Source organism: Eulemur rufifrons, chromosome 19 (genome assembly GCF_041146395.1).
Source record: "Eulemur rufifrons isolate Redbay chromosome 19, OSU_ERuf_1, whole genome shotgun sequence".
NCBI lineage: Eukaryota > Metazoa > Chordata > Mammalia > Primates > Lemuridae > Eulemur > Eulemur rufifrons.
In genome coordinates this window covers 7883890-7899249 of record NC_091001.1, presented here as the reverse complement: position 1 = coordinate 7899249, position 15360 = coordinate 7883890, and the positions used below count along the sequence as shown (strand labels likewise).

General features: G+C 37.9%; 1 protein-coding gene across 1 annotated transcript in view; it reads left to right on the top strand.

Annotated features, from left to right (window-relative positions):
• WDR19 (WD repeat domain 19) overlaps positions 1–15360 on the top strand; it is an 86224-nt gene that overhangs the window by 53709 nt on the left and 17155 nt on the right. Inside the window, exons 21-28 of the mRNA XM_069494082.1 lie at positions 243–300; positions 2381–2521; positions 2602–2684; positions 3157–3240; positions 5305–5451; positions 5773–5897; positions 8180–8292; positions 9890–9958. Coding sequence (XP_069350183.1) covers positions 243–300; positions 2381–2521; positions 2602–2684; positions 3157–3240; positions 5305–5451; positions 5773–5897; positions 8180–8292; positions 9890–9958 — 820 coding nt within the window. The remainder of the gene's footprint in view (positions 1–242; positions 301–2380; positions 2522–2601; positions 2685–3156; positions 3241–5304; positions 5452–5772; positions 5898–8179; positions 8293–9889; positions 9959–15360) is intronic.

Genomic DNA, 15360 nt, shown 5'->3' with positions numbered 1-15360 from the left:
TTTAACATAGCTCCCCAAAATGGCTAGCCTACCACACAGTACGTTACAGTGTAGCATAATCCTGTTTAATAATTATTTTTAAAGTAGCAAAATTATGAGAGACTACATTTTGAAAGAATGCATCTATTGGTTAGCACATCTTTTGTCAGCATAAGCAACTCAGTGACAAAGATTATTTTTTAAGTCTTGTATATGTAAATAAAATTCTTATATATTAAAATTTACTCTGATTTTTCTTTCAGGGGTGATTATGTAAATGCTTTGGCTCATTATGAGAAAGGAATGACAGGTGATAATAAGGTAACCTTGAATAAAGATAAGATATGCATAATTATCTTTGATTTTGTTTTCAGTTTCATTTTAAAAAATTATAGTCTTATTTGCATTGTATTTATTCAGCATCTAGCAGGTGAGCCTTTTTCAGTTTAACAGCTTTGCAAGGATACACTTAAATCCTTTCAAAACACTTTAAACTTCTTCAAAACTGAAGATGACAATATTTTTATCAACCTGAAAGAGGTTTTCCATTGTATCCTAAATATGAGCTTCCAAAGTTGGAAATCAGATTTTACTTTTTGAAGGTTTCAGTAACCATTTCGAAAGTGAATTCCCAGTCCATAAAAGTTCGTTCTGCCATTTCATTTCTCATACTGTAAATTTTAAGATGAACCTGGAAAGTGTGTACTCACTGTGCCGCCTCATTCTGCCATCCCAGAATTTTAGCTCAAAAAGCTAAGATTTGTAATAAAAAGTGCTGTTTTTAAGTTAGGTGATTTTAGGTGATTAGGTTTTTTAAAGGTTGAAAATACTTGATTTTCTGTTTTGTATCTAGCATTTTTTATTATGTAAGTAATGCAACCTAATTATAGCCAATTTTAAAAATTAATTATAGCCAATTTTAAAAATTACCAAAGTATGTTAACATGAAAAGTGAGAGTCCAGGATTCTCAGCTCCATCCATACCCTTTAATGGTAACAACTATTAGTGATTTTATATATTTCTGTCCAGAATCTCTTCTAAGCATGTATATAATATGGATTTTTTACTAAAAATGAAATAATTCGTGTTCATTCATTTAGCAAAGATCAACTGAGTATCCGCTCTGTGCAAAGTAGTGTTTTGCTTTCTTCATGGCCTTTCCAAGTCAATACATATGAACCTGTCTTCATCTTTTAAGAGCTTCTAATGTCCCATTGCTTGGATGTACCATAATTGTTTCATCTACTCCCTTATTGAATTATACTTGTGGGTTTTTTTTCTATTACCAAAAACACTACAATGAATATTCTACCTAGTACATGTATCTTTAGCTACCTAAGATAGTATTTCTGAAGACTATTTCCTCATAAGTGTGATTTCTAGGTCATAAAATATGCTTTTCATTTTTGATATTACTAACTTGCTCTCCAGAAGAAGTTGTAGTAATTCATACCCACTGCGTGTGTGAGTATCCACTTCCTCCACATTCCCAACAACATTTAATGTTAACATCTCTTTTATCTCTACCAATTTGATCAGCAAAAAAAATTTCATTTTGTGTGTATTTGATTATTAGTGAAGTTGAGCATGTTTTTATTTAGTTATTGGCCAATTGTATTTTTTTTTTATGAATTGCCTAATCATATCCTTTTCACATTTTTCTCTTGGTTTTTTGACATTTTCTTTGTTTGGCTATATCTATTTTAGTTCATTTGTTATCTGCACTTTCAAATACAGTAACCATGTGTGGCTATGTAAGTTATTTAAAATTAAATAAAATTTAAAATTCAATTTGTCACACTAGCCATATTTCAAATGCCCAGTAGCCACTTTGACTATTAGCTACCATAGCGAACAATATAGTGGCAGATATAGAATACTTGTTTCATCACAGAAAATTCTAGACATGCTGCTTTAGATAAAATATCTGACATTACATTTTACTAGTACAGATTAGTTATTTGAAAGGTTCTTCAGCTGTCTTTGTTATCTTTAATGAATTAAACAATTCTAAATAAAGTTTTTTGTTTATTTATGCCTGGTAGAGAAATCTTCAATTTGGTTACTTTTATTCATAGCATTTATGCTATATAGCCAGTATATACTTCTTGTATAAAATTTTATACCAAGAAGACATATAAGGTATCATGACAAGGGGTAGTAAAAATTTGATCTTAAGCACAAAAGATCTATACTTCTGAAGAACAAAATATAACTTTGTAATAGCTGGTTTTAAAAAAAGACTCAGTGTTACTTCAAAATCATGAGACGTCTCTGAAAAGATAAATGAAAATAAACCATAACCGTTGGACTCATTTTAGATTTAAATTCATTGTTCTGACTGAAATATATCATGTTAAGTTGGGGTCTGATTTGTTAGTATCTGCCTTACAATTGCAGGAACACGATGAGCTGTGTCTGGCTGGAGTGGCCCAGATGTCCATAAGAATGGGGGACATACGCCGTGGGGTTAACCAAGCCCTCAAGCATCCCAGCAGGGTCCTTAAAAGAGACTGTGGAGCCATACTGGAGAACATGAAGGTCTTCTTTTCTCTGTGTAAATATTCATGTGGTCTTACACGTAATAAATTTAGTATTTTAATAATCCCATATTATTTTAGCAATTTTCAGAAGCAGCACAACTATATGAAAAAGGTCTCTACTACGATAAAGCAGCATCTGTTTACATCCGCTGTAAGAACTGGTAAGAGGTGGCTACGTTTTGTTTCTGAGCAGGTTTGGAAATGAATGTGTCCCCAGGGTCCCCCTACTTGTCTCCTTGCCATGCTTCCTCCGTGTCCATTATGTTCCCTTGTCTGGGCCTGGCCTCCGTCTCTTTTTTCTCCTTAAATGAGTTTATATTAATAGTGCTTTTTCCAAAGAACAGCACATTCTACTGGTTTGGTGTGGGAAAATCCCAGATCAGATAAATTACTAAGAAAAAACAATAACCCTGTTGTCCTAGAAGAGTTAATAGACTAACCTTAATTTTCCCATACTTGGGTGGTGGGTGTAGGAGAAAAAGCAACTGCATCTTGTCTTATCTATGGGAGCCAAGATTTTTGAAAGATCTTGATAACTATTTTTTGAATCCTAAAAAGTGATACTTGGTTGTAGGAAGCTACTTTTGTTGTGAATGTCGTGCTGATATTATTCTCTTGAACCTACATCTCTAGGGCAAAAGTTGGTGAGCTTCTGCCTCATGTTTCTTCTCCTAAGATCCACTTGCAGTATGCCAAAGCTAAAGAAGCAGATGGAAGGTTTGTACAATTTCTCAAATTCATAAAAATTTAAAGTAATGTAAGTTTTATAAATTAAATTGATATTTACAACTCTCTAAGAAAGGCAAAGCAGAGAAAGACAGAAAATGTCTTCATATACCCTTCGATGGCCTCAAGAGCCAGACTGTTAAAATCTTCCTATATCTCATATACCTCAGTCCTTCCTTCACATACTGAAACAGAGACTACTGTCTTTTTTTTTTTTTTTTTGAGGATTAAATACTAGAAGTTAAATTTTGATACAGTGTGGCATGAAAATGAAGTTAAGTGATTGTTTTATTAAGGAGGATAACTTAAGGATACAGAGGGAAAGAAAAGTGAAGAAACATGAATTCCACATATATGGCATCACTGTTCAAACCACAAAACAGTATTAAAATATAGCAATGGATAGTTAATATCCTAAACATACAAAGAGCTCGTACAGCTTAATACAAGAAACTCAAAGATACTAACAGGAAAATGGGCTAAAGACAAGAAGACAAGTCCCTGAGAAGGAAATACAATATGAAACTATACTTCATGTAAACATGAAAAAGTTCTACCTTGCTCATAGTAATTAAATTAAAGCAATCTATCATATTGGGAAAGACCTATTTTAAACTAATAACCATACTATCAAAATGAACTTGTACATGACTGATAGAAGCGTAAATTTCTATAGCCTGTAGAACATAACTTGGAAATATCTATTAAGACAGTGAAAAGTTGAAAGGTTAATAACCCTCTGCTTTTGGGAAAGTAACCTTAGGAAATAGAGATACGCACTAAATGTCTTGTTGAAATGGAATGAGCTAAGAGCTGGTCAGAACTGAAGAGAAGGCCGGGCAAGGTGTCTCACGCCTGTAATCCTAGCACTCTGGGAGGCCGAGGCGGGCAGATCGTTTGAGCTCAGGAGTTCGAGACCAGCCTGAGCAAGAGCGAGACTCCGTCTCTACTAAAAATAGAAAGAAATTATATGGACAGCTAAAAATATATATAGAAAAATTAGCCGGGCATGGTGGTGCATGCCTGTAGTCCCAGCTACTCGGGAGGCTGAGGCAGGAGGATTGCTTGAGCTCAGGAGTTTGAGGTTGCTGTGAGCTAGGCTGACGCCACGGCACTCTAGCCAGGGCAACAGAGTGAGACTCTGTCTCAAAAAAAAAAAAAAAATTAAAAAAAAAAAAAAAAACTGAAGAGAAGTCCTGAGCTCCATCTAGAGGTTGACATACAAAGATTTCATATATCACCGTTAAGCTATATCTATTATTGGGAAAAATTCTATATTTTCTATGCTATCTAAAAGAATCCCATATTACTAGTATAATCCTCCCAAAAAGAAAAACACAGTAAAATGTAAAAATTATATAGCTTTGATTCAGATTAGAAAATACAATTCAATATTGGTATTTTACTCTTGGTTTATCAAACCCCTAAAAAGAACATATTTTAGTGGTATGGTTCCTGGTATTTTTTTTCTGATGAAGGAAAAAGAAATTCAAGAAAAATAAGCAGCCACCATCAGTAAAACAGGAAAATGTCCCAAACATTTATTGACATTTTCCCCCAAATTGACAGTGTTAAGAAAGTTTGTCTGGGCCGGGCGCGGTGGCTCACGCCTGTAATCCTAGCACTCTGGGAGGCCGAGGCGGGTGGATCTCTCAAGGTCAGGAGTTCGAGACCAGCCTGAGCAAGAGCGAGACCCCGTCTCTACTAAAAATAGAAAGAAATTATATGGACAACTAAAATATATATATAGAAAAAATTAGCCGGGCATGGTGGTGCATGCCTGTAGTCCCAGCTACTCGAGAGGCTGAGGCAGTAGGATCGCTTGAACCCAGGAGTTTGAGGTTGCTGTGAGCTTAGGCTGACACCATGGCACTCACTTTAGCCCAGGCAACAAAGTGAGACTCTGTCTCAAAAAAAAAAAGAAAGTTTGTCTGATCTAAGTGTTTTTTTTTACAGATACAGTAAAACAGGAAAATGTCCCAAACATTTATTGACATTTTCCCCCAAATTGACAGTGTTAAGAAAGTTTGTCTGATCTAAGTGTTTTTTTTACAGATACAAAGAAGCTGTTGTGGCTTATGAGAATGCAAAACAGTGGAACAGTGTGATCCGCATCTATCTGGATCACCTCAATCATCCTGAAAAAGCTGTCAGTATTGTCAGAGAGACCCAGTCTCTGGATGGAGCCAAAATGGTGGCCAGGTAACATAATGCATTAAAATTTTTGGACTTTCAAAAACTAACCTTAAAAGAAATCCCTCACCTCCCCTCATCAAATGAATTCAAAAGGAATATTAATCTTTTAAATTTTTTATTAGGGCTAGGTATTTAATCAAAGGCTATTGTGATCACTGTAGGAAAGTATGTTTTTCAAGTATAAACGTAATGTAGAACTGTAGTTTACTAATAAGTTTTCATTTTTAAATGGTTTCTCCTGGTTGAAAATGATTTTATTTTGTAAATCACAAACTTATTTTATATGAGTCAAGCTAATCAAGTACTAAGTCAAGTACTTTGTTACAGGTTCTTTCTACAGCTAGGTGACTATGGGTCCGCCATCCAGTTTCTTGTCATGTCCAGATGTAACAATGAAGCTTTTACACTGGCTCAACAACACAACAAAATGGAAATCTATGCAGACATTATTGGTAAATATCATTGTTTTCCCCTGATTTCTCTTAAAGGTTTTTATCATAAAACACTTCTACTCCTGTGATCTAATTATCAGATTGATACACACACAGGCACCCTGGGTGCGAATGTATACCAGGTAAACATAGACACACACAGCCCTGTATGGTACTTGCTAGATTTCAAGATCCCTACTACTTAAAGGTGAGATGGTATTATAAAAAAGACCATTTTTAAAAATTAAGGTTTTTTTGGGTCAATTCCAGATTTCCTAAATCCTGGTATTTATCAAACAGTAGTGGTAAAGCAAAGATTTCAAAATGAAGGTGATAGGAAATGGAGGATGATTTTTGAAGATGTAAATAAATATTTTCATAAATTTTAAAAAATTGAGTTATAAATTAAGAATATATGATTACTTTGATCAAGAGTGATATACACAGAATGTAGTTTTTAAAGATTTTGAAGGTCTAAAAGAGAATTCTGTATTCTGAGAATACCTGCTTATAGGTTTTCTTCCCATGTTTTTAATTATTCATAGAAACTACTGAAATAATTTTCAGATTTTCGTTTTATGGACTATAATATAATATTATATGTATTGTTTTGCTTTAGTTTTTAAGATTGTGCTAAAATATACATAACATAAAATTTCCGTGTAAAAGTGTATAGCAGTTAGGTTACGCTGAATACCTTCACGCTGCTGCGCAGCGATCACCACTCTCCATCTCGAGAGCTTTTTCATCTCAGACTAAATCTCTTTACCTGTTAAATGATAACTCCCCATTCTCCCCTTCCTCCTAGCCCCTGGTAACCACTGTTTTACTTTCTGTCTCTATGAATTTGACTATTCATGGTACCTCATCTAAGTGAAATCATAAAATATTTGTCCTTTTGTGTTCTGTTGTTTTTTAAAATTCACAAAATGACCATAAGAACCAATGATAAGATTCATGAGAAAATTTTTGTTTTAGTGTTCAAGAGAACAAACAGGTAAAAGCATCTTCTAGTATCTTGGGAAATCCTTAAGGTAATTGGAGAAAATAAAGAACTAAAGGAAAGAAGTACAGATACAAGCAACTTTAGAATTGCCAATGTTTAACTTGACATTTCTGTTCTAACATTACACATTAACATTGTACTGAAGCATTTAAGTTTTTCTAAGTTCACGTGGGATCTGGCTTGTCCTCTGTAAGATATATATATGTCTCCTCCTACCCCCAAAACACACACACACTTTTCATCACCTTGCTTTACACCTTTCTCTTATCAACTCCATTATCTTTCTTGGACTGGGGGGCAGGGCAATTGTTATACTTTAGTATCCTACTGGACCGCCAACTCCCATAGGTAAATGTAAACAATGAATTGGAACTCCAGCAGCTTTGGGGTCCTTTTCCTCTGTGCTTAATATATATAGACCCCAAAGCAAAAGAAAAACAGTAATATCTTTAGCATCTATTGGCCACTTGAATATCATCTTCCCTACTTATCTAATAAACATACACAGACTATTTAAATCAGGCATTGCTAAAAAAAAAAAAGGGAGGTAGATTACATGTGTATTATGATTAACTTTTTTTTTTTTTTTTTTTTTTTGAGACAGAGTCTCACTCTGCTGCCTGGGCTAGAGTGCCTTGGCATCTGCCTAGCTCACAGCAACCTCAAACACCTGGGCTCAAGCGATCCTACTGCCTCAGCCTCCCAAGTAACTGGGACTACAGGCATGCGCCACCATGCCCGGCTAATTTTTTCTATATATATGTATTTTAGCTGTCCAAATCATTTCTTTCTATTTTAGTAGAGACAGGGTCTCGCTCTTGCTCAGGCTGGTCTCGAACTCCTGACCTCAAGTGATCCTCCCGCCTCGGCCTCCCAGAGTGCTAGGATTACAGGCGTGAGCCACCGCGTCTGGCCTGATTAACTTCTGATTGTTCTGAAACTAGGCAAATGATGGTTGAGGTTATAGTCACAGTTATTATTGTTTTAGGAAATGAGATTAAGATTCAAAAAAATGATAAAGATCTCAAAGGATAATGGCAAACCATAACCTAGATTCTCAAAAGTTTTATAATTTCCTCTGCTGATTCCTGTTTAGAATGAAAAGAGGGAACAGAGTTAATATTTGGGATGATTATGATGAATTTTTTGTTTTGTGATGAAAACAGACACTAATAATGGCATTGATGTTTGCTGTTAAGAATTTTTAATCACATGATTTTGGGTCTTATTTTTAGTTTAGCAATAAAAGGTAAACAAATTTTGCTCGGATATTTTACTCAGTGAACTTCTGTTGTAGGTTCTGGAGACACTACTAATGAAGACTATCAAAGCATTGCCTTATACTTTGAAGGAGAAAAAAGACATTTTCAGGCTGGAAAATTCTTCTTGCTGTGTGGCCAGTATTCACGAGTTAGTATTTGCCAAGAAAACATCTAGTGTACTCCATAGAAATGATTATAGGAAATATTTTTAAATGCCAGTATGTTCCCAGACAAACCCAATTTGAAATCTCGGAGCCAACTTTGAAACCTTCTTCTCCCTCCCACACCCTTATACTTTGAAGGAGAAAAAAGACATTTTCAGGCTGGAAAATTCTTCTTGCTGTGTGGCCAGTATTCACGAGTTAGTATTTGCCAAGAAAACATCTAGTGTACTCCATAGAAATGATTATAGGAAATATTTTTAAATGCCAGTATGTTCCCAGACAAACCCAATTTGAAATCTCGGAGCCAACTTTGAAACCTTCTTCTCCCTCCCACACCCAACTACAATCTTCCTTCATAATCTCTCTCACCTTTGTCACTCTTCATTCTCACTGCCATCATGCCATTCCAAGCTCAGCTTGCCTTGCTTCTGATTACTGTGATAGTTTCCTGTTTTCTGTTTTTAGTTTCTCTGCCTATAACTCATCCTTCATTTTGCTCCTAAAATGTAGTTGCTTTCATTGTTAAAGAGCCCCTTCACCTAAGGCAGGGGTTAAGGTGTCCAAACAAGGACTTAAATGTAGTTGTGGGTAAAGTTGTGCATTGATCATGTGCAAAGCAGGGACTGCTGGGTGGCACATGTCTTGTCTGAAAGGGACAGCTACTCTTACTTGCAGCAATTGTTGACATTCAGGAGTTTGGGCTGAATAATGAGAGATCATAGGATTTTTAAAAAGACAGACAGAAGTCTGGGTCTCCTAGTTTCAAAATAAAGACCCAGCTCCTTAGCTGACACTCAAGAGAATTTCCACATTTTGACCAACCAGCCTGAACTTCCCAATCTGGCATCCACCTGTTTCATAGAAGAATCCTATACTAAACCCATACAGGTAGGCCTTTCCCCATCCTCCTCCATCCAGACTCTTTTCTGCACCACCTTCCACAGACGTGTTCATCCTTCCAGTACCTTTTCCTCTGCGACACCGTCAGGGTCACCATTTTTTCTTCCTCAGAGCACCCATAAAACCAACTGGCTACACTGCCCATTTGTCTTTTAAGCTTTATAATCTTAAATTCCTTCCTAGGTGTGGTGGTGTGGTGTTGAGGACTTAGACAATGATAACTTAAAATAATTGGTTCCTTATCATCACATCACACAGATGTCCCCAATCAGATCACACATCACACAGAAAGAGGGGCCGTATCAAACCCTTTCTGGTATTTTTCACAGTATCTGGCACAGTCCACATACATGGTAGCAGGTTGTCAATAAATATTGTTGAAAGAATAAAAGAATGAAAATAATTAAATCTTCCTACTGAAAGAGGGCACATTTTGCATTTTCATTTCATTAGAAATCAGAACTAGATTCTTCAGAGGGTTAACTGAATCTTTCCATTGTTTTTAAACTATACCCAGCTTTTAAGTATCTATTTAAGACCCAGCACTTTACAAGTACAAGCCCCCGGTTGAGATGAAGATACTTTCATAAACTACTATTACTTTGTATGTGTGAAAGCTTTGTTTTTCCCAATGTGAAAACAGGCTGAAAATTTTTAATTGCCATACAATTCTCATTTCAGGCACTTAAACACTTCCTGAAATGCTCCAGCTCAGAAGATAATGCAGCACTAGAAATGGCAATTGAAACGGTAAGTAAACTATATAATGAAATTTTCAAGAATGCCAACTTTTTAAAAAACTTTTAAAAGAAATTTCCAAATATATGCAAAAGTAAACCAAACAGTATGACAAACTCCCACGGACACATCATCTAAGTTCAACAGCTATCAGTACATGGACAATCTTATTCTATTCATACTCCCCACTCTCTTTCCCTGAATTATTTTAAAGCAAATCACAGCCATCATATCATTCCATTTATGGATACAATATCTGTGTCTAAATGAAATGACAAGAACCTTTGGGTTTTATTTTAGGTGTAACTTGTACGCAGTAAAGTTCACAAATCCTAAGTGTACGGTCTGATTAATTTTTCATCCATGTATTTCTGTGTAGCCCCCACCCAGATCAAGATATAGGACATTCCCAGCTCCCCAGAAAGCCCCCTCATGTCACCTCCTCCCAGTCAGTGGCCCCCACCGAGGGAAATCAAAATTCAGACTTCTATCCTTATAGATTGGTTTTGCCTGTTTATGAACTTCATATAAGTGGAATTATGCATATGTACTCTTTTGTGTCCAGTTTCTTTCAGTGAGCATTATGTTTGCAGGTGCATCTGTGTTACTGCATGTAGCAATAGGTCATGCTTATTCATTGATGTGTAGTGTTCTACTATATGACTATACCACAATTTACTTACCCTTTTCTCTGTTAATGGACATTTGAGTTGTCTCCAGTTTGGACATACCGTGAACAAAGCTGCCATAAAGCTGTTGGTGCCTTTTGGTGGACATGAGCACTCAGTTTTACTGGAGACATATCCAGGAGTAGAATGATTGGGTCATAGGATAAACATATTTTTAGCAATAGTAGATATTGCCAAATACTTTTTTCAAGGTGGTTATACCAGTTTAGCTGCTACCAGCAATGGAAGAATTTTAGTCTCTCCCCATCTTTACCAACACTTACCAGTATATTTCAGTTTAACTATTCTGATAGAAGTATAATGGTATCTCATTATAGTTGTCATTCATTTTTCTAATGACTGATGATATGCACTTTTTCATATGTTTATTGGCCATTTGAAATTCCTCTTTTGTGAAGTGGTATTCAAGTTTTTTTTTTAATATATTCTGGATACAAGTCTTTGTTATATGTATCATGAAAATCTCTTGAGATGTGACTTGCCTTTTTATTCTCTAGTGGTGTCTTGATGAACAGAAATTCTGAATTTTTAGTAAAGTCCAATTTATGAATCTTTTATAGTGTTTTTAGTCCAACTTAAGAAATATTTGCCTAACTCACGGTCATAAAGATATTCACCTATGTTTTCTTCTACTAGTTTGATTATTTTAGCTTTCTCATTTAGATTCATGCCCATCCCAACTTAATTTTTGCATATGCTGTGAAGTAGGGAACAAGGATCTTCCTTTTCCATATCGATATCCAAATAACCTAGCACCATTTATCAAAATACCATCCTTTCCCCACTGAATCACCATGCAGTGTTTATCGTACATGAAATGACCATGTGTGTGAATCTGGTTTTGGATTCTCGAGTCTTTTCCATTAATTTACTCACTTATCCTTGTACCAATACCATACTATCTTAATTATTATATGTATTATGTATTATAATTACTTTCTGTTTCTACGGATGTGCTTATTTTAGACATCTCATATAAACAGAATCGTACAGTTATGTGGCCTTTTGTGTCTGGTGTCTTTTGGTTAACATAATGTTTTCAAGGTTCATCTGTGTTGTGTCATGTATCATCCCTTCTTATGGCTGAATAATATTCCATTGTATGAATATGCGATATATAGTTTATCTGTTCATCAGCTGATGGCCATTTGGGTTGTTTCCACTTTTTGGCTATTATGAAGAATGCTGCCATTAACATTTGTGTCCAAGTTTTTGTGTAGACATGTGTTTTCATTTCTCTCGGGTATATTACTTAGGAGTGGAATTGCAAGGCCATACGTAAACTTGTGTTTAACATTTTGAGAAACTGCTCACTGCTTCCGAGAGCAGCTGCACCACCTTCCAGTCCCAGCCTTACCATGTGAGGACTCTCGATTCTCCAATGACTATTTCTTGATATTGTCAAATATCTAGTTAGGGTTCAAATTTCCTCAACTCTTGCATAAGTGCCTTTTTTTTTACAGTTGGTTAGTTCACATCAGTATCAAAACAAGGTTCATGCATTGCATTTAGTTTATATGTGCCTTAAGTCTCTTCCAATCTTACCTACCTTCTTTCCTCCCCCCCCTGCCTTTTTTTCTGTCTCTCTGTATCTTCTACTCTTCCCTCCCCTTGCTGTTTATTTGTTAAGAAAATTTGTCCTTAGGAATTTCTGACTTTTAGGTTTAGCTGATTGCACCCTTACAGTATAATTTCCCCGTATTTCCCACTAATGAGTAGTTAAATCTAAATATTTTATCACATATAGGTTTGATATTTCTGGAAAAACGACTTCATAGATGGTGCCATGTACTTCCTATTTCCTTCACATCAGTAGGCCCATGTCTTAAGTCAGCTTGGACTGCCAGAACGAAATAGCACGGTATGGGTGACTCCTGGAGTCTAGGAAGTCCAGGATCACGGTGCCAGCGATTTTATTTCTGGTGCGGGCTCTCTTCCTGACTTGCAGAAGGCTGCCCTCTCACTGTGGCCTCGTGTGGTCTTCCCTCTGTATGTATATGCAGGGGCAAGGGGGGGGGTTTCCTCCCCCTTCTTCTTATAAGGCCACTAATCCCATCATGAGGGTCCCACCCTCATGACTTAATTTAACCTAATTTCCTCCCCAAAGGCTCTATCTCCAAATACCATTACATGGAGGTTAAGGCTACAATGTAAGAATTTGGGAGGGACACAAACATTCATAACAGCCCATAATTTTTTTGTCTCTTGTTATGGTGCTAAGATTGATTATTGGGTATAGGTGTGGTCAGCCTGATCAATCCACTATCAGGTTTCCCATCAACTTTCACCTAATGACTTCAGCAGCCATTGATGATTATTACCTAGATCCATTATTTCATTAGGGGCTGAAAAATGGTGATATTCTGTCATTTCTTCTGCATTTATTAGGTGCAATTCTTTCATACAGAAGAACTTTTCCTTCATCAGCTGTTTTGGTGACCCTAAAAGGAAAGGTCAGATTAAATACGTAGACTAATGAGGTGCTTTTCTTTTTAATGTTATTATGAGCTCATAGATTTTTAGCATATGAGGGCTGTCTGGAAAGTATCCGGCCATTGTCACTACTGTTTTTCATATTACATGGCTGGATACTTTCCAGACAGCCCTCGTACATGATGTATTTCAGTCCATTACATTTGGTAAATTTTTGATTCCAGAAATTGTCCCTTTACTTTGACTATTTTTTCCTTCTGACATAATCCCATTAATCTTTGGTAGCTTCCTTACTCTCATGGACAAGATCTTACAGATTCCATTTCTTGGCCCCAACCTGGAATCAGCCATTTCTCTAAGAAGTTCTGATTCTTTTTAGCGAAAAATGTTATTTGGAGACCACAGTTTACGTGCTAGGAATATTCACTCCTCCCCTCCCCCATCCTCTGCACTCAGGGCTCTGAAGTGCCTTGTTGGTGTGTGGCGGGGCTGGGGGCAGGGCAGTACCTGAGTGAGCCATGATGTGATGGGACGGGTGGGACCAAGGTGTCCCCCAGGTGCACGGGGGCCTCCGCTGCCTCCTGCACACCGCTTCTGCCTGCCCCACTGCATGGACTTCCTCTAATAGGAGGGCTCGCACTTGCTACATGCAGGTGTCCCCTCGGTCTTCCCCGCTCCGTGTCACGGCAGCACCTTACACTGTCGTGCTCCATCTTCCTAGACACTTGCACTCCCTTGCAGCTCTGCTCTGCTTCTCCGGTTACTTCTCAGAGGGCCCCTTCTCGGCCTCCTCCACTGGCTCCTCCACCCCCTGAATGTACCGTGTTCCTTAGCATCCTAGCTGTGCCCTCTGTTCATTTTAATTTTTTTTGTTAAAGTTTATTGTCACATAAAAAAGTAAATACAGATCTCAATCTGGGAGATTCTAAAACTGAAAGCAGTTAGCTCAGAGGTGGGCTGTTACAGGCTGGCTTACACAGTGAAAATGGGGCAGCTGTTTCATCTTTACAGGGATTGGTTATTCAGGAAGCTTCCAATCCTGGTGGAAGGCAAAGGCGGAGCCACACATGGAAAGAGAGGGAGCAGGAGACAGGAGGAGGGGTGCCAGGCTCTTTTTAACAACCAGCTCTGGCTGAAACTAACAGAGTGAAAACTCACGCCCTGCCCTGAAGAGGGCGCCAAGCCATTCATGAGGGATCTGCCCTAGGGCCAGGCCCCACCTCCAACACTGGGGATCCAATTTCAGCATGAGGTTTGGAGGGTAAAATATCCAAACTATAGCACTTTCTGAAAATGGTAAAAAGAATTAGTTTTAACCAATCCCCTGCTATCTGTTCATTTGAATTTTGAGTGGCCACATCTGTTCCCTGCTGGCTCTCCTTCCCATCTGGCCCGACACTTTGGGTGTCCTCAGCTGTCCCTGGTGGCAGCTGCTATTAGTGCCAGTAACAAAAATAATAGTGAACACCTGTGGAGTACCGGCTTTGCGGGCAGGTTTGCCAGATTTTGTGTGGGGCATACTGAATGAAAATTATTCACCGCTTCTCTGAAATTCAAATCTAACTGGACGTTCTGGGTTTGTATTTGCTGTATCTGGCAGCACTATCTACTTGGCACCCATCCATGCCCTTCATGTGTGTTACCTTATGTGATCCTCACACCAGTTCTGTGAGTTGGGTACTATGGTTAACCTCATTGAGGCCCCAAGAGTAACCTGCCCAAGATCACCCAGTTGACCTCCAGCAGGCTGACTCCAGAGCCCTTGCTTTGGCTGACTCCAGAGCCCTTGCTTTAAAGCGCCTCCCTGGACTGGCTCATTCACCTAAAGCCATCAAGAGAATGAGCCCTACCATTTCTGTCCCAGTGTCCTTTCCTTGCCACAGTGGCAAGAACAGAGGCACCACAGACTTATGAAAGCTTATTAGCCTTCTTCCCCGACAACCACCACAGCCAGTGACGTGTGCGGAAATCCTGCAGCCCAGAGCCTCCCCCCGCCCCGGGCTCAGTGTGGTCTCTTGCTAAGTCTGCTGATCGCATCCTTCCTCTGCTGCACAGACAACTTCCAGACTTGTCCTCATGCCTTCCCCGGGGGGATAGCAAGCTGGGCCATGTGCTGCTGCGTCCCTAATGACCTTGACCGTTTCCTTCCTTTTCTGGTGGCTTGTCTTGCTGCAATGCCACTACTGTAACAAGAAGGCAGTGCCACACTGTTCTGCGTTCCATCCCCTCAGTCGAGCTCAGATGTGTTTCTCTCTCACCTCTTTTTAATAAATACAAAACTCTTAAGCCTGT